The 17,586-nt window shown below is 54.9% G+C and overlaps 1 protein-coding gene across 1 annotated transcript; it reads right to left on the bottom strand.

The window, feature by feature from the left end:
- Nucleotides 1-987: 987 nt before the first annotated feature.
- Nucleotides 988-16,232, bottom strand: SELENON (selenoprotein N). Its single transcript, XM_039854118.1, has 12 exons — nucleotides 16,016-16,232; nucleotides 15,188-15,305; nucleotides 11,883-12,016; nucleotides 8,950-9,162; nucleotides 8,618-8,742; nucleotides 7,975-8,112; nucleotides 6,358-6,439; nucleotides 6,039-6,227; nucleotides 5,600-5,705; nucleotides 4,426-4,538; nucleotides 4,242-4,343; nucleotides 988-3,260 (listed from the first exon to the last, which is right to left on the bottom strand). Exons 1-12 carry the CDS (start codon nucleotides 16,214-16,216, stop codon nucleotides 3,090-3,092), a joined length of 1,692 nt encoding a protein of 563 aa, XP_039710052.1. The 5' UTR covers nucleotides 16,217-16,232; the 3' UTR covers nucleotides 988-3,089.
- Between the last annotated feature and the right edge of the window lie 1,354 nt (nucleotides 16,233-17,586).

The raw sequence follows: 17,586 nt of genomic DNA, 5'->3' as shown, positions 1-17,586 counted from the left end.
TAGCCTTGATGTTATTTCACACACTCATATTTTCAGTGAGTTGGTTGATCAGATGGCTAGCGTAGGTTGATGGGAAGACCGCAGAGGCATTGAGAAAGAGGCCTACATTCCTTCCAGGCTCACTCATCCACTCCCTCTTCTGCTGAAACCCTCCAGATCCTGGTCTCCATGGCATTCATGCCTGGGTCACATGCCCTCCTGTGATCTCAGCTTGTGTCTGTACCTGGCTCCCAGACTGCAGTTCTTTGGTCTCAAAGTCTGTAAGTCCCAGCTGTCAAAGCACAGGACTGTACACTGAGCCTCATGGTCAGAACTCTGCTTGCTTTAATGTTCTGCTGTTGTCCTCTTGAAATTCATAACTTTTTTTTTCCAAAAGGGGTCCTTTTTCATTTTGCACTAGATCCTGCAAATTATGTAGCTGGTTCTGGCTAGAGACTTCAGAGGTTGTCTACCCTGACTCTCACCATATTTCAAATGGTGAAGATTGACTTCCAGGTCAAGCCCGGGGAAGTAACTCCACTCGCTAAGCCAGGGACTGATAGATAACAGGTTACAAAAGGCTGGTTCAACTTGGCAGTGTGGTTAATGGCCCAGAGCCCTTCTCCTGTGATCCCGCCAAGGCTAGTCTTTGAGACTCTATCCCTGCTCATCGTTTCCCCTTTCCCTTTCGCTCCTTTTATAGGTTTTTCCTGAAGTGTTACTCCTTTCAGGAAAAATTACCTAATGCCTATCTCAAGCTCTGCTTCTAAGACAATGGATTTAACTTAAGAATCTTTATAACAGAGCATCAGATTCTAAAAGAAGTGAGTTGTACTACTAGGTCTATTATAAACTTATTTTAAGTCACTCAAGCCCTCTGTGACAGATGAGAGAGTCCCCAAGGCATTCCAACTTTGCTCCATTGCCCATCTGGCAAGCCAATCCTACAGAGTAAGATCAAGGACAGAACAGAACATCCCATTCAAAGGAAAGGCACTTAGAACCACCCTAGTTTCTCCAATTTTATTATAGGACATGTTAGGGACAAGTGAGGGAAATGGCAGAGGAGTGACAAGGGCAGCTGGGGGCCACCATGAGCTTTGAGGCACATGTGGGTCAGGCAGAGGCATCTGATGAGGATGCAGAAAGCCCCAGCAAGCAGTGCTTTACTGCCACCCACACCTAGAAGCACTGATATAGACTTAGGGACCCCCTCTCTCTGTAAAGGGCATGGAAGCATTGCCTCCCATAAGGACATAAAGAACTTGGCTGAGCTTGCTAGCTCATGCCTCATTAGGGATGGAGATCAGAGGGGAATGAGACATTTTGGTTTGAAAGGCTTTCTTTTTCACCTCAGTAAAAACAGGCAGGGAAGAGATTTGGGGGTGCAGTGCAAAACAAAATACCACACAATCAACTCAGGATGAATTTCAACTCTACCACTGAGAGAACTTGGGCAGGTCACTTCATTTCCCCAAGACTCAGTTTCTTCATCTGTAAAATGCGAACAGTTAATATCCACCCCACAGGTTTGCTGTGAGGATTAAATGAGAAAATAAAATACATGTAATCTTAAGAAAAGTGCCTCAGACAGAGAAGGCTTAGGGTGGATACTCCAATGGTAGGCAGGGGAACTCAGCAGATGGGGGGCCTGAGAATGTGTCTGAGGAGATGTCTGCCTTCCTTCCTCATCCAGGTTTAAGAGTGAGTCCCTCTGGGGCAGGGGCAGGGGAGCAGGCTTGGCACCAAAGACCTTAACGAAAGCCTTAGGGCCCCTTATGGGCCTGAGTAGAGGACAAGGATGGGGTTGGAGTACACTGACCCTCTGAGGACTATTTTTAAAAAGCTAGGAGAAGGAAGAGAGGAATATTTCTTCCCATAGGTGCAACTGCAAAGACATCAAGCTGGATCCATCTAGGATTTCAGATCTAGCCATCATGGGGCAGCTGCTGAAGGAAGCCATGGTCTCTTCCTCCTTCTCAGCACTGGAGTTATCAAAAATACCTACAAACTGTGAGAAAGTTCACATAAAAACACTTTTCTGCATGTATAAAAAAGAGACTGACTGCGGTCAGTGGCTTGGGATGTGGACCAAGGCCCTAAGAGTGGTCAAAGAGGGTCAATGGCCACCCAGTGGTGGACAAGCTGGTCTGGGCTGTCATGACAGCCGGGACAGCGCTGGCTCTAAGGGAGGCTGTGTTCTTCAGCTGGGCTACACATCCGAGGAGCTCAAGTCTTAGGGGCAGGAGGTGATACCAGGGCTCTTGCTCCAGCAGTCCTACTGTGATGCTGTGCTGGGGTGGGCACTGGCAGTGCCTAGGGCCTAGGCCTCAGGCCTCAGGGACCCCCTTGCTAAGGGCAGAAGCCTTCTGCAGTAAACCGTCCTGGACATCTGGCCTCCAGCAAGTCCCAAAACAGGTTCTGGTGTCCTATCGTTAGGTTGGATGGACTGGTCCAGGGAGCCAGGTCTCGGAGACCACATGATTTTTCCTTCCGAAGGACGATTCTGCCCAGAACCTCCAGGTGGCTGTCTCTAGCTGAGACTGATCCCACTGAGGACACCTGACAGAGGAGGGCAGCCAGGGCTGGAGCCAGGAAGAAGGCTCCAGAAAAACAAGAGTACCTCTCTCGTACCTCCTGCCCCCTACCCATGCCGGAGCTTCTTGATGTTCCTTTTGGGAGGGAGTGAAAGTAAGGAGAAAGAGGTGACACTGTTTTCCTAGCACCCACTCCTCCCTATTCTTCACCCAGCAAGGGCCTGGACTATGTGCCTGAGAGGGTGAGGTCCAAGGAAATGACCCCAGGCTTTGTTTCAGGGGGTCCCAAGCAGCTTCTGGAGCCATGTAGGTAGTGAAAGGCTGATGGTGGCAGCTGGAGCTACAGGTTCACCCATCCAGTCAGCTCATCCTTGTCAACCCCTCAATACAGGCAAAGCTAGGATGGCCACCCTTAGTTGACCTCCGACCTCACAGGCAACTTGGGAGTAGTGGGGTGGGAGTGTGTGATGTTTGACCGCTCTGGGGCTGAGAGGCCTGTCTGTCAGCATTGGAAGCCTTTCTTTCCAGCACCCCCTCAGCCTGGCTTCTCCCTGCCTAGGTGAGGCAGGCATGCTAGGGCTGGAGGAGGGGCAGGCCACGTCGAAGGCCCTCCTTCAGGAACTGCATGTAGGTGGCCGTGGACGGGTCTTCAAAGGTAGATGAGAAGCTGAAGACATTGTTCTCGATGTCCTCAGGCTTCATGGAGGTGATGTCCAAGAAGTAGTTGGCGTTGATGTGGTGGACCTGGGAGAGCGACTGGGTGACTGGGTGAGGGGGGCGGGGGCCCACCCAGGCGCAGCGCCCCTCTGCTCCCTGTCTGCTCAAGTGTCCTTGGGAGAGGCAGCTGCTCTTAGGCCTCTACTATCCTCGCTTTGGGGCAGACAGCGGATAGGCAGGGCACTTAGGAGCACTGGCCAGAACCCGACCCCGGTTCCTGCCTCTCCTGCCTCTGCTCACACAGGGCCCTTTGACCACAGAGCTTCCACACCTCGTCCACTAGGTGAAAACCTCATGTCTTTCAATACCACCTTTCCCTCAGCCCCATGCTAGGATCCCTCTTCTCCTCTGCTCCCGTGACCCCTGGACTCCCCACCTCCTGTCAAAAGAGGAGATGCTGAGGCTCACAGGTAGGCCTGGTTTCAAAGCCAGCTACACTTCTTACTTGTGCACTTTTGCCAAGTTTCTGGACCTTTCGAGCCTCAGTTTCCTTGTTTGTAAAGTGGGCTTTGAGAATCCATTTGAGGGCATGCATGAGTGCTTGTAAGGGGCCCTGAGGGAGAAGTAGGGTCTTGAAGCTTGGCTCAGCCTGGGGCATCCCCTGGTCCTCTCTGCCTGTCACAAGGCCTGATCCCTCCACCTTCCTCCTTCCATTCCAGGGCTGGCCACAATGGTCCAAGGTTAGCCTTCCCTTCCAGGCCATGTTCCTGTCTACTCTGCTGCTACACTGTGCCCACGCTGCTGCTACCTGGTCCCCAAAGTGCTGTTGAGGTCCCCCTTCCCATGGGAGCCTCCTGACACCTGCATGAGACAGGCAGAGTAGGCATCAGGTTTCCTACTTCATGGATTGGATAACTGAGGCTCAGATTGGTTAAGACACCAGCCAGGAAGTGGTGGAGCCAAACCTGAGGCATGATAAGGTCTGTGAGTCTATGCCCCTGGCTAGTTGCTTCCTCTGCCCCACAGTGCCTGGCCCCAGGCTAGGTACAGGCGGTGGGGCTGTCCTACCACAGTGCCATTGGGCAAGCAGATCATCATCTCCACGGGGAAGCTGTACTTCTCCAGGTGCAGGTCAGCCAGCTTCTTGTGGGATGGGTTCTCCTGGTTGCTCTATGGGGACAGTTGGGCACAGTCCTAATGCCTCGGTCCCCAGTATCGTCCCAGGGGCTGTTCCCACCCACTCTGCACTCACTTGCAGGTCCTCCAGCTCCTTCACCAGGGACCAGGTACTAATGAAGCTCTCATTGAGGAGGGCGAGGATGGGCGAACTTTCCAGGACAGTCTCCCGGAGAGTCCGCCCTGAACCTGTTCAGGGAGAGGCAAGGCCAGAAGAGTGAGACACCCCACATGTCTTACTGGGTTTCCATCAGCAATAAACCTCATGGGCTGTAGAATGATCCCGGCACCAAGGTGAAATAACAGAAGCAAAGAGCCTGCCACAGAGCAGATGATGAATAAATGGTAGCTGTAATTTACATCAATAACATCCTGGGCTGAGATATAGGGTGGAGCCCTACCCGGCTCAGGGACTTTCAGTCTTAAATCCACTAAACTCTGGCTCCTGGGGCCTTTGCAAGACTGTTCGATCTAAAATACTCTTCCTTCTGTCATTTGGCAAACTCCTACTCATCCTCCAAAGTCTCAGCTTAAACATCAGTTTCTCTAAGAAACTGTCCCTGACTCCCACACTCTCGTGTCACTGGTCCTTCCTTCGTGTAACACTGACCACGCTTGTACTTATTCATTCAACATCTGCCTTCTGCAGCAGGCGGTGTGCTCCCTAGGGACAGGGGCCACTTCTGACTTCCTCATTGCAAGACTCCTAGCAATGAGCCTATGGCTTGGCACAGGAGGTGCCCAGGATGTTTGCTGTTTAACTGGATGAGGATAGGCTCATTGTTTTCCTCATCTTTGTACCGACTGCTGAACAACCAAAGCACTTTGCACCTAGCAGGTCTCCTGAATAAGTGAATGCATGCCCAGCCTGTGGCACTATTTTCTCTCAGTTGTGTGCCACACCGTACAGAGCACAGGCACTTTCACATCCATCTTTACAACTCTGGGAGGCAAGTATGTTACCTGTCCTTCACTATTGAGAAACTGAGGCTCAGGGAGGGGAAGTCACTTGGCCAGTTTCCAAGCTGAAAATGACTGAGCTGGGGAATCTTTCTACTGTGTCCAATAGTTTCCTCTGAGTTCGGCACAGAAACCTCCCCCAAGCCCTCAGCCCATGCACCTGCCCTGTGTGGTCCCCAAGTCTTTCATGCTCCAACAGCAGAGGCCTGTTGCTCTCAGAACCTCCTGTACCCACAGGGTGTGAAGTCTCCCCTCCCATTCTCTCCTTGGCCTGGCCAGGTTTCCCTCACCTCAGCAGGACTGGTCGTCCAGGGCCCCCCACAGCAGGATCGAGTGCACCAGCTTGTTCTTGGCCTTGGCTTGGTCGAAGGCCTCGGTGAATGGCAGGTAGGTGACCTGGGGCCAAGCCGAGACAGAAAGAAGCTACTGTGTGCAGCCAGGGTCCCATTCAGAGGCTGAGTGTGTAATGTGTATGTGCATGTGTGGTCTGTGTGTAGTATATATGGTGTGTGTATGCACGTGTGTTGGGGGTTGTGTGTGTGTGTGAGAAGGGGCGCTGCTGAAATGAGGGATGCCTCGTCCAAGTTCTGGATGGCAAAAGAGAGGTTCCCCTGGCACCACTGGGCCCTGCAGCAAGCTCTGCACACAGCCCACAGCCCTGTGCTCATCTGCTGCTCCCACAGCTCCAACCCCATGGAGCCTGACCCTGGCCCTCGTGCCCAGCCTCACCTTCTTGAAGGGGTACATGGCCACCTCCAGGCGCCGGGCGGCCTCCTCCCAGCTCAGCTCCTGCTGCCACTTGATTTCCTCAAACACAAACTGGAGGGGCTCCCCCGAGGGCAGCCGGCTGTTGATCATGTTGCCATCCTCGTCCAGGATCACGGAGGGTATTGAGGGGCCTGTGGCCTCCAGCTCCATCTGGGCCGGAGGTCAGCGAAGGATGACATCAGTAAGGGATGTCTCAGAGATGGGCAAGGATCCTGAAGGGGCCCCGAGAGACCCTCACAGATCCCTCACACATTACAGAGGCGGACAATTGTGCTCTCACCTGGGGTATGTAGCCGATGTCCACTTCCATGTTGCTGCTCTCACTGGCCCCATACAGCCACTCCATGTCCACATTCAGAGACCTGGGGATGAGTGAGAGGGCTGCCAGGGCAGACCACCACCATCTTCAAGGCCCATGAACCATACGTCAGACATTATCTCACTGAAAGTGCACAACTGTCTCCATTTTACAGATGAGGACACTGAGGCTTGGCAAGTTGAACCCAAGGTCTCAGAGCTGCTGGGACTCTGACTGCAGAGCCAGGGCCCTTTCCTCTCCCCGGGCAGCTCTTCCTAAGGCACTGAAACCATATCACCCTCTACTGGCCCAGCCTTTACAGTTCACAAAGGGCTTTCACATCCACCTTGTTCTTCTGCCCTTGACCCTTCCAGGCAGAGATCATGCAGGCCTTCCCCAGGACACAGAGTGGGGCAGGAGTGAAAACCTAGCACTGTCCTCTAGCAGGGAGTCTGGCCTGACCAGGTGCCATCTGCAGATCTGCCGCATGGGGGCACCCCAGGACTGACGATCAACCATCATGGGTAGCTTGAGCAGGGTGCCCACAGAGCGAGTCAGCAGTCCCTGTGGCCTGTCTTGGGGCTGGTCATTTGTACCTCTCCTCTGTTTCATCCAGTCCAGGGCCGCACTCCCCGCCCCACCCTCATGGCCAACCCTGGGGTGAAGGCAGATGGAACCTGGGCTGAGCCAGAGGAGCTCAGGTGCTTATTTGCCGAGGGAGGAGAGGAAGAGGAAGCCACTCCTGTTTCTGGGGCAACTTCCTCTTCCCAGGATATGCCAGCCATCCCCTCGCTGCTGCCCAGGAGCCAGCCTCCCATGTAGCAAATGAGGAAACTGAGGCTCAGAGAAGGCCAGGAACAGGCAGACCCCTGGTCCCACAGCCAACTTAATTATGGGCCTCTGGGCTCCCAGCCCAAGTCTTATCCCTGTACAGAGTTGCTAAGGGGCAGTCTGGAAAGACCTGAAGCCTGGGTTTCTAGGTCCCCTCGTAAGGCAGGCTGGCACTGAATCGTCCCTTAAGCTCCCTAAGGCTCTGTGGTAGCAGCTGCAGGCAGTGGAGGGCCTGCCCTCAGGCCTTTGCACGTGCTGTTCCCCCTGCCTGGCTAAACATTCCTCACCCCCAGGAAGGGACATCTACATAACTGTCCCTTCTCCTGAGAAGCCTTTCTAGACCCCAAGCAGCCAGGTCCTTGCCCACCTACTGGCCTCCCCCTAGGGTGGCACGAGCAGGCTGTGGTTATGGGTCTGTCGGAGTCTGTCGGTCAACATGAGGGTGGGGAGGCTCCAGCTTCTGGAAGGGTCTGTTGCCTCTGCATTTGGTTCAGGGCACGGTGTTGGTGAGCCAGGCCATGTGGCACCTGGGACATGCTTGTCGGATGATAGAATGACCCTCTTCAACCTTCTTTAAGCTACTTCTTTCAGGGTCAGCTCCAGGTCCCTCCCAAGAGGGAGTCCAGGCCTCTCCCAAGAGAGGAACAAAGGAGAGGCAGAGGCTGAGGGGCCCAAGAGAGGAACAAAGAAGGGGCAGAGGCTGAGGGGCCCTCTGGGTCCCTGCTTCTGACCCTGGAGCTGAGGGATGGGCTAGGCCAAGGCTCCTACCTGTGGTTGGGCACAAAAAGCCGGAAGTCACGGACGTGGGTCGCATCTTTGGAGAGGATGATGTGGCCGGTGAACTGGCCAGGCGAGAACCAGAAGGGAAAGTCGGGCGGCTCGCTGAGCTGGAACTCGGCGTGGATTCTGGGGGGAAGGAGCAAGCTTGGAGCGGCTCCTGCTGAGCCAGAGCCCAACCTCTGACTCGGCCCCAAAGCCTGGGAATCCCTGGGCAGACTGTGTGGGGGAGAGGGCTGGCCGGGAGTAACGTGAGTGTAGGGCGGGGAGACGGCAAGAGGCCCTCCAAGCGCTGCCCATCCTCAGGTCCAAGTTCATGTGCTGTCATCTCCAGAAGTCTTGTCTGACTCCTCTGAGCTCTCACGGCTTCTCAAGGGTGCATTGTGACCTGGTGTCACAGCTTTCTATACCCCTTTTCTGTGTGGATGACAATCGCAGCCACCAGCCCTGTGCTAAGCATGCTCTGTGCCTTTTCTCTTCCTCTCAAGAGGAAGTTATCACCACCCTGATCCACACATGAGGAATTTGAGGCTCAGAGAGCCACAGCTGCTTGCCCCAAACCCCACAGTGATAAGTGGTGGAGCGGGGGCTTTGAACTGTGTGATGCTTTGGAGTCAAGGATGAGGCCACTCACCGGAACATCACAGTGTAGTAGAAGTCGCTGATGGCAGTCAGGCAGGCGACTGCCCCTTGAGGGGCAAAGCGGGTCTTCACGAAGGGTCGCGGGTGGAACATGCTCAGGAGCTGGTGGATGATGACCTGGGGAGTAGCAGTGCGACCCCAGGCTGGCTGGCTGGGCCCTGCTGGGCCTCGACTCCCTAGGTGAGGGTCTAGTGGCCAGGGTGGAGGTGGGTCCAGAGGGAGGTGGAGTGAAGGTGGGGTAGCACAGAGGTCCAGGGGCAGACAGGGAGGGGCTGTGCCTGGGCCGGGGTACAGGGCCAGGAGTTCACCGTGAGCTGTCCTCACCTCCTTGCCCTTGGGCGGTGGTGGGTAGAAGCGGTTGTTGGACAGATAGCCAGTGAAGACACTCAGCTCACTGGGGATGATCCACCAGGGCTCGCCCAGCTCCACCTGACCCCGAGGGGGAAGGAAGGGCCGGAAGTGGCGGGCAGCAAACACGGCACTTGGCGAGGCTGCGGTCATCCAGTTGCGGAGGCCGGACAGGGCCAGGCGGGAGACCTGGGACAGGGGAAGGCCGAAGCTCTGGGGCACCAAGAACCATGACGTTGGGACTCCCTGTCCCATGTGTGGGTGGAGTAGCCCCTCGAGTCCTGAGCCAGTCCGTAAGCTGAGGGAGCAGAAGAACTCAGGGGAGGCTCCTGCCCTGGTAACAGCCTCGGACCTGGCACTGTCCTGCCACAGCCAAACCTCATTTCACCCTCGTTGGCCCCCAGCCCAAGAAGCAATGCCCTGCAGCCCACTAGGCCCAGCCCAGAGCAGAGCAACTTGCTTGAGGGCAGGGGCGCTGAGGGAGCTGGAGAGCCATCCAGGACTGGGAGCCTTCCTCGTCCCCTCTACCCACCTTGCTTTCTGCTCCCCAATCGCTTTTCTAAGCCTCTTCTCTGAGGAGGCTAATGTCTCACTGATAAGGTCAGAGTTTGGGTTTGGAGTTAAGTCTGAGGAGGGAAGTAGTAACTCCCTTTTGCGTGAAATTTTGAAGGTTAAGAGCAGGATGAGACCACAAACAAGTGGAACTTCTTTCTCCCCAGAGTGTGCCCTGTGCCCCACTGGCTGGGCACCTGGGCAAACAGCCTGCCCTGAGCCATTTCCTCATGAGGAACCCGCCTCCCTTCTGTCTGATGCGCTGATGGAGAGGAGAGAATGAGGGTCAGAGACCATGCAGGCCTGTCTGCACTCCTGCTTGAGCAAAGGTGAGACCCCGGAGCATGCAGGTCCCCGGTGGACCCTCCACTGTCAGCTCCTCCCTGTCCTTCTGGGCTACATGTAGGAGCTGTGTCCTGCTGAGGCATCAGCCACCGGGACCGCGAGTGCCTGGCACCCCTTGGGGGTGTTCAGCCACCAGGCAGCGGCCCCTGTCTTTGACCACAGTGGGTCCCCTCTCCCTTCCCCACCCCCATGGCAGAGGGGGCCTAGGCTTGGTGAGAAGTAGAGGTGGGAGGAGAGGGGTGCAGGGAGCACCCACTGAGGGGGATTGAACAGGCAGGTTCCCAAAGCAGGGTTGGTTGTGCAGGGCCCGGCAGAGCTTGCCCACCTGCTGGGTCCTGCTCACAGGCTGGTGAGCCCCTGTAGGGGAGCCGCCTGCTGAGGGGGGCTGGGCTCTGGGGGGACCCTGCTAGGGAGGCTAGGCTGGGGGTGCTGCTCCTGACCCATCTCCCCCGTAAGTACAGGTGCTCTGCAGGGCATTCATCTGCTGAAACAGCTTCAATCTGCTCCCCCGTCCCCCATTGCCACCAAACCAAGGCCCATCCAGAACTTTCCATGAAAGGTCAAATCTGTATTTCGGACTGCTTGTTGGACTCTCCTCCTCACATCCCCCAGGCACCTCAACTTCGACATGTCCGATCTGACCTCATCCGTCCCGACCTGATCTGCTTCCTTTCTCCAGTCCCCCACTGAAGCAGACGGTCACCATACACCAGGTCGCCAGCCAGAAGCCTGAGTCACCCGACTTCCCTCCGAACACACACTTTCCGTTAGTAGCCACGCCCTGCCTTTCCTCCTTTGCTGGCGGATCCTGCAGGCTGGCCTTCCTCCATCACCACTTCCTCCCTGGCCTGCCTTCTCCTCCCTCCCAGGAAATGGTCTTCCTGTCTCCCATTTCACTTTAGCTGCCAGCCTGGAAAGCACAGATTTGATGAGGGAACCAATTCTTCTATTTCAAAATCTGCTATGGTGTTTTGCTGCTAAAGAATGAAGGCCAAAGTCAGGCAACAGAGGCCCGTCGAGGTCTGGCAACTTCTCTTTCAGCCCCACTGACCAGGATGCCTCTGCATGTGTCCCGCATGCTCTGGGTCCAGCCACACCCGCTCCTTGCCCTCAGTTGAATGACCTGGCCCTTTCTGCCTTCAGGCCTGTGTTCATGCCGAAGTAACACCTCAGCTGAGATGTAAGTGCTGAGGAGGTGTGGGCTGGGCATGGAGAAAAAGTCGTCCCTGGCTGAGGAAACAGCAGAGAGAAGGCTTGCAGTTGGAAGGAAGCCTGGACGTCTGGAGTGGTTGGAAGGAAGAAAGTGGAGAAGGGAGGGCAGGAGAGAGGGTGGGAGAGGCAGGTAGGGTCTGGGGATGCCTAGGGCCCGGGATGGGCTTGAGACCTTGTCCACGGAGCCTCGGGTCGGGGCGCGGCCGGCTAGCACAGAATTTGCCAGGTGCTGTCCCCACCCCACGACCCACTGTCAGGGGCAGAACCTCAAATGTGGCTCATCAGTTCAGCAGAGTACTTGTCAGGCGCTGGACATCGTGCTAGGGGCCTGGGGTTGCACAAATGTGGGGGACACAGGCCTGGTCCTCAACAAACTCACAGCCTGGGTGGGGGAAAGACTGACCTACAGAGAGTAATGATTAAAGTGAGGAGGCTGCATCAACACAACCTAGTACACTGGAGCCTTCCTACCCCTGCGGGCGCCTGGCTGAGCCCTCTTACTGACAGATGTCACTCCTCCAGGAAGCCATCCTAGATCTCCCATCTGGCACAGAGGCTCATGCTTATCCCTCCTGCCTCTCCCACCAGACTGTGCCTGGACGGCAGGGATGGCATCATGCTCACTTCTGGGCCCCTAAGGCCTGGCACATTAGGTGCATAGAGGGCAGCTGATAAGGACAGAAAGAAGGAAAGAAAGGAGGTAAGATGAACATAGCCCCATGCTCAGGAGACGAGTTCACACAAATGATTTTCCTGTCTGTAGTCTCGTGGGGCCTCTTTGCCCCCTCGCCTCAACTCACCCCTAGGAACCCGTCTTTGCTCTTGGTCATAGACTCCGGGAGCAGAGGCTGGAATCGGGCTTCTATGGTGAGCGTCTCCTCGCTGGGGTCAGGGGGCAGTTCCTCCTCCTCGTAGCTGGCCGTAGGAGTTGACCCTACGAGACACAGGTCACTGAAGAGGGGCCCTTCCCTTAGGCATCTACACTGGCTGGTGACTAAGGAAGCCATCGGAAGCTGGGGGGAACAGTCAACAATGACCAAAGTCACAAATGATATGTATTTTAGTGTCATAGTAGCCCTGTGAGAGGCTACATTATTACCAATTCCTGTTTTATACATGAGAAAGTAGAGGCTCGGAGAGGTAAAATCATTTCCCCAAGGTCACACAACTAGGTAGTGGGGGAGTCAGGATTCAAACTCAGGCCTGTTTTACTCTAAACCCATGATTAACCACAACCCCATTCTGGAGGAGTTAAGATCTCAGAGCCTCAGTTTCTTCAAACGCTCAAGAACCAGATGACTTGGGTTCAAGTCCCAGCCCCACCCTTCACCAGCTGTGTGATGGCTGGACAGTGGCTGTTATGAGGATTAAATAAGATAATCCACGAAGTGTTCGCATCAGGCCTGGTAGAGTAAACCCATAATAAACTTTAGCTGTGCTACTTTACCGGGGGTGTCAGAGTCAGGGAGCCAGGGAGCTGGGGCTCAAAGCTAATTCTCCCGACTCTAACCTGTGTTCTGCCAGGCCATTCTCACTTTGTCCTATCTTTTGTCCTCCAAACCAAGTCCCAGATGAACTCGGTGCTGGGCCCACCAAAGGTGGCATGTGGGCAGGCAGCTGCTTCTCCCAGTTGGGATCCCTAGCACCAGAGAGAAGCTACTTTCTGGGGCTGGGAGAGGCGAATGTACCAGGCTGGGCATCATCAGCCCAGGTCCAAGTTAAGGTCAGTTCCATTTCCTGGACCATTTGAAGCAAGTCACTGAGTCTCTCTGGTTTTCCTACATGAGAAATGAAGACCATGCATGTCCCTGTCATGGGGTCTTGCGAAGAAATAAACAGTGCCCTGAGAGGCACTCAGTCCCAGGACTCAGAGCAATGAATGAAAGCAAGAAACAGAATCAGGTCATCTCTGGTGTCACAGAAAGAGCACTGGTTTTGGAGTGAGGAGACTCACTTCTCCCTGATTTTCTGGGTGGTCCCGTTTCCCCATCTGTATAAAGAGGGCTGGAATGGCAGTGGCTGACCTTGATTCTTCAGACCTCTTCCTGCTTAGAGACCTGCCAAGTGTGTAACTTTCAAGTGTGCAGGGAGTCAAGATGAAAGTTTAAGGGAGATATGAAGCCTATTTCAAAAGGGGTGACTACTAGAAGGATGGGGCCCCACGATACACGGATAATGGAATAAAGAAGGGGTGGGTCTCGTCATGTCTGCTCTCTCAGAGCAGGTTTGTTGTAGAGGGCATGTTTGGCATTTGTGGACAGACTGACTGACAGACTGAATGGGTATATTTGAAGCAGTTCTTAACCAGGATCGTCAGAATCACTCAGGATGTCTTTTTAAACTACAGATTCCAGAACCCACTTTAGACCTACTGAGTCAGAATCTCAAGGAGCTAGAATTAGGAAACCGTCCTTTTAATGAGCACTCCCATGACTCCTGATGCAAATCCCTGTTCTAAAGAATCAGTTATTTCTGCATTTGTAAGTCAATGCAACAAATCTTTCTAAATCTGTAATCTGCAAACCTCAGAGGAAGGGTGCAGTAGGTATGTGCGTTATTAGTCTGCTTGCTCATTCAATTATTTTACTGTTGTCACAAATAATTATTAATAATAATGATGCCCAGCATTTTATGGTCTTTTGGTTTAATAAAAAGTTTTATTTCCTGACTTCTGAGTAACACTTGCTCATTATACATAATTTGTAAAACTTTTAAGGTATAAAGCAGAAAATTAAACACTCACAACTATACCAGCTAGACAGACTATTTGCTTCTATTTGCTGCTTAGATTTGGTGTTTTTGGTTTTGTTTATTTTGTTTTCCCAAAACTTGGTCCAGTTTTGCCCTTGGAGGTAATGGAGGAAGGGGTTATTTTCCACTGATGGAGAAAAAGATTTATATGAAAAAAATTAAAAGTGCTCCCCAGCCCAGCAAGCTTGGCCAACATGTCATTATGAGGGAACTCTTGTTCAATGGCCATAAAAAAAGGACAAGGAGGTGGCTATGTGGATGCTCGAAAGAGTGTGCAAATTAAGAGATCAGAGTCGATCCACATGGGGCTGACCTGCTGACCTACCTGTCTGCTTTCATGACAGAACTAACAGCCACTGAGATACTGACACATGTCTGCTCCAGCAAATTACTATTTTTCCATCTGACTTTCCTCTTCTAGCAGTGACCATAGGTCACCAGGCCAGCAAGTGATAGGCCTGCCTAACCCATCCTGAGACCCAGAAAACCCATCACAGGGCTTTGGTGCTTACTCACCTGAGAGCAGCTGGCATCTCTTCTTGCCTTTCCCATCAACTGACCTACTCACACTGGGCAACTTGGGTAACAAGTAGGTGCCCAAGATCCTAAGTTCAAGAAATGTCACAAGAAATGGACACAGAGGTTGGGGTGGTGGTAAGGTGGTAAGAGAAGCATTTTACAATTCATTAGCTGTTCAGGCCTTTATCCTTATAAAAACAAAAACAAAAACAACCATCACTGAGTACAGCTAGGCAAAAATGGATAGCAAGGATGGGACAGGAATCTGACAGCACCTAAGCAAGTTTAATGTTTAGTAATAATTGGAATAGCTCCTGTCTATTGATTGTCTACTGCCTATCCACTCCTTTGCAGATATTCTCTCTCATCCTCAAGCCTGTGAGCTGGGGTGGGACCTGGAGCCAGATGGCCCTGGTTCTAATCCTGGCTCTGCACCTTTCTAGCCTGGGCAAAGCACTGAGCCTTCCGGGGCCTCAGTCTCCCAAACCATAAGCATGAGGATCATGACAGTGTCCATCACACAGGGCGCTGTGAAGATTAAAGAGATAACTCATGTGAAGTGCTTAAAGTCATGTCCGGCCCTGAGGAAATGTTAGTATTATTCACATGTGAAGAGAAGACGCACGTGTGTGTGTATATGTGTGTGCATGTGCTGAAATAGCTTATCCAAACCAGCAGCTAGAGGTGCCAGAGCCAGGAGGATCCCAGAGCTGCCAGGACCCACAATCTTCCTTCTACTGCAGGTGCCTCTCCTGCTGGGAGTAGACACAGCTGCCAAGAAGCTGAGGGCGGTGCCTGGGCTTCCTCCTCCCCAGTCCCCAGCCTCTCCTGGTACCTGTCAGCTTCTCAGAGATGGGCCTGAACTCCTCAGGGCTGATGTACATATCCCGGTCCGTGTCCAAGGAAGAGAAGAGGAAGAGGCCTTCTGTCCCCAGGGCCTTCAGCGCTGACTCCTGCTTAGAAGGAAAGGGCCAGGTTGAGCACCAGTTGGATACCATCTTCCTGAGTTCTCTCAAAATCGTCCAGTCCATGTGTCCAGATGTCACCTCTGCGCTGCTGCAGAGCCCAAGTCTCCTTTCCTGACCCCTGCTTCACTCCATGCCTGCATCCACTTTCTAAGTCCCCCACCCCCAGGCAACTCTGTCTTCCCCAGTCCCTTCTATCTGGCCCCATCCCCATTTCACCCTATTCTTTAACCCACTGTCCTCTCCTGTCTCCCTCCCTGCTGTCCCAGTGCCCCCAAGCCCCTTCCAGATTCTCTGGGTCCCAGCTTCTGTGCCTTGTCTGCAGTCACTGTTCTAGTCACTCTTGGGGACTGTCTCCTTGCAGTTTATTCCAGCCCGTGTCTCACGCTGGGCCAGTGCGTTCACCTCCTCCAACAGTCCTTCCAAGTCTGCCGACCCTCGGTACCCCAGTTTCTCCTCGCTTCCGTGCCACTCTCCCCAACCCACCGCTCTCTCCCGTCCCTGTCCCCTGTCCCCTTCGTGCAGCCCTTCCAGTGCCTCCCCATCCTCCTGCACAGTAGCCCTCCGAGCCAACGCACAGGGCTTGCCCACCCCTGCCGCCTCTCCACCCCGGGGCCCAAACCCTCTGTGAGTCCCTCTGCGTCCGCCCAGGATCCCCAAGTCCCTGGTCCCCAGCGCCCGCCCGCCGCCCGCGGGACCTGCCGCGCGGCCGCCTGGGCCTCGGTGTGGCGGGCATAGGCCCGGGCGGCGGCGGCGGCTGCGGCGGCGGCGAGCAGGGCCCCGAGCAGCGCCAGGGCGCGGGCGCGGTGTGTCGGGGGCGCGGGCGGCGCGGGCGGCGCGGGCGGCGCGGCGGGACCGGGGCTGGGGGGTCCGCGCTCGCCCGGCCGGGCCCGGCCCATCGCGGCGGCTCGGCGGCGGCTCGGGGCGACTGGGACGCGGAGCAGCGGGCGGCGGGGCGGGGCGGGCCCGGAAGGCGGGGCGGGGCGGGGCGGGGCGGGGCGGCCGGGGCTTGGGGGCCGCCGGCCCTCTGTTGTCTGTCGCGGCCGCACGCCTGCTTGAGAGCCTGGCGCAGTGTCCGGGCACACAGTGGCGTCAGTAGGTGTTGAGCGAGTGAGTACAGGGAGGCCAAGACTTCCTGCCACCCGTGCCATCTCGGTTCCTTCTTCCTGCACTTTAATTTCCCAAACAGAAACCGGGACTCCGCGTCTCATCTTGCTGGCCGAGGCTGGGAGCAATTCCAGGCGGCGGACCTGGAGAAGCAAGGGCCTGGGGTGGAGGGTGGGGAGGACCCGCACTTCCTGGAGCTTACCCGGGAGTGGGGTCATGCATGGGCCACCAGGCCTCTTGACCACCTCTGGGAGGCCAGAGGAGGGCACTGCCAGGTCCTCCAGCAGCAGATGGGCTCTCCGCCCTCCACCGTTATCCCACCTGTTTCTAAAATGTCTTCAGTCAGCTAGAAAAAGAAAAATTGCAAAGTTCAACGCCTATTCCCTTCATGGTCCGGATGGAAGGCCACCTCTGCAGATTCGTTAGGGATGGAGAACTGTAGGCCTGAAACTCTCACCCGCCCGAGGCCGAGCTTTCCTCACCAGCAAAGAGTCAAAAGAGGCCCTTCTGTGAGGTGTAGTGAGGAGGGAATACCCAGGCTGGCAGGGCTGCTGTGAGTCTGGGCTGTGACTTACTGGCCGCCCTCTGCTCTGCTGGGCCTGGCACGGCCATAGGAGTGATTTTTCTGGAGAATATTCGGCATTTGGAGGAAGAAGATCTTGGGAATGGAGGTGGGTGGAGTTTGAGGAACTACTTCGTGTCTGTCAAGTTCCCAGGGACCTTGGTTCCACTGGAGCGCTCTAACATGACATCAAGTTCTCCAGGAGCTAGGGAGGCTCTGTCTGCACTTCCCCGGAAGAGGGCAGCAGCTACTGAAGCCTCTGGACAAGAACCCTGAGCCCAGGGGAGCAGCAGTGCCATCCTTGGAGATCCCCGCCAACCCCAGAGCTAGTGCACCTGCCAGGTTTGGGATGTTAGGTACTTGGGATTTAACAGGTACTGAGCACCCACTGTGTGCTGGGCTTGGTGTTGGATGTGTTATGTGATCTCATTTTGTTCTTGAGCCACCCAGTGGGATTAGGATTGTTTGCCTCATTTTTAAATTAAGGAGTTTTAGCTTTGGCACCCAGGCGTATCTGAGTCAAAATCTCTTGCCACGCTGCCTCCAGGAGGATGGCTGAACTGACTTCGTGGGGGCAGGGACTTGCCTCTACCACCACTT

Source organism: Pteropus medius, unplaced genomic scaffold (genome assembly GCF_902729225.1).
Source record: "Pteropus medius unplaced genomic scaffold, Ma_sr-lr_union100, whole genome shotgun sequence".
Classification (NCBI taxonomy): Eukaryota; Metazoa; Chordata; class Mammalia; order Chiroptera; family Pteropodidae; genus Pteropus; species Pteropus medius.
This window is presented reverse-complemented; position numbering and strand designations above follow the sequence as displayed.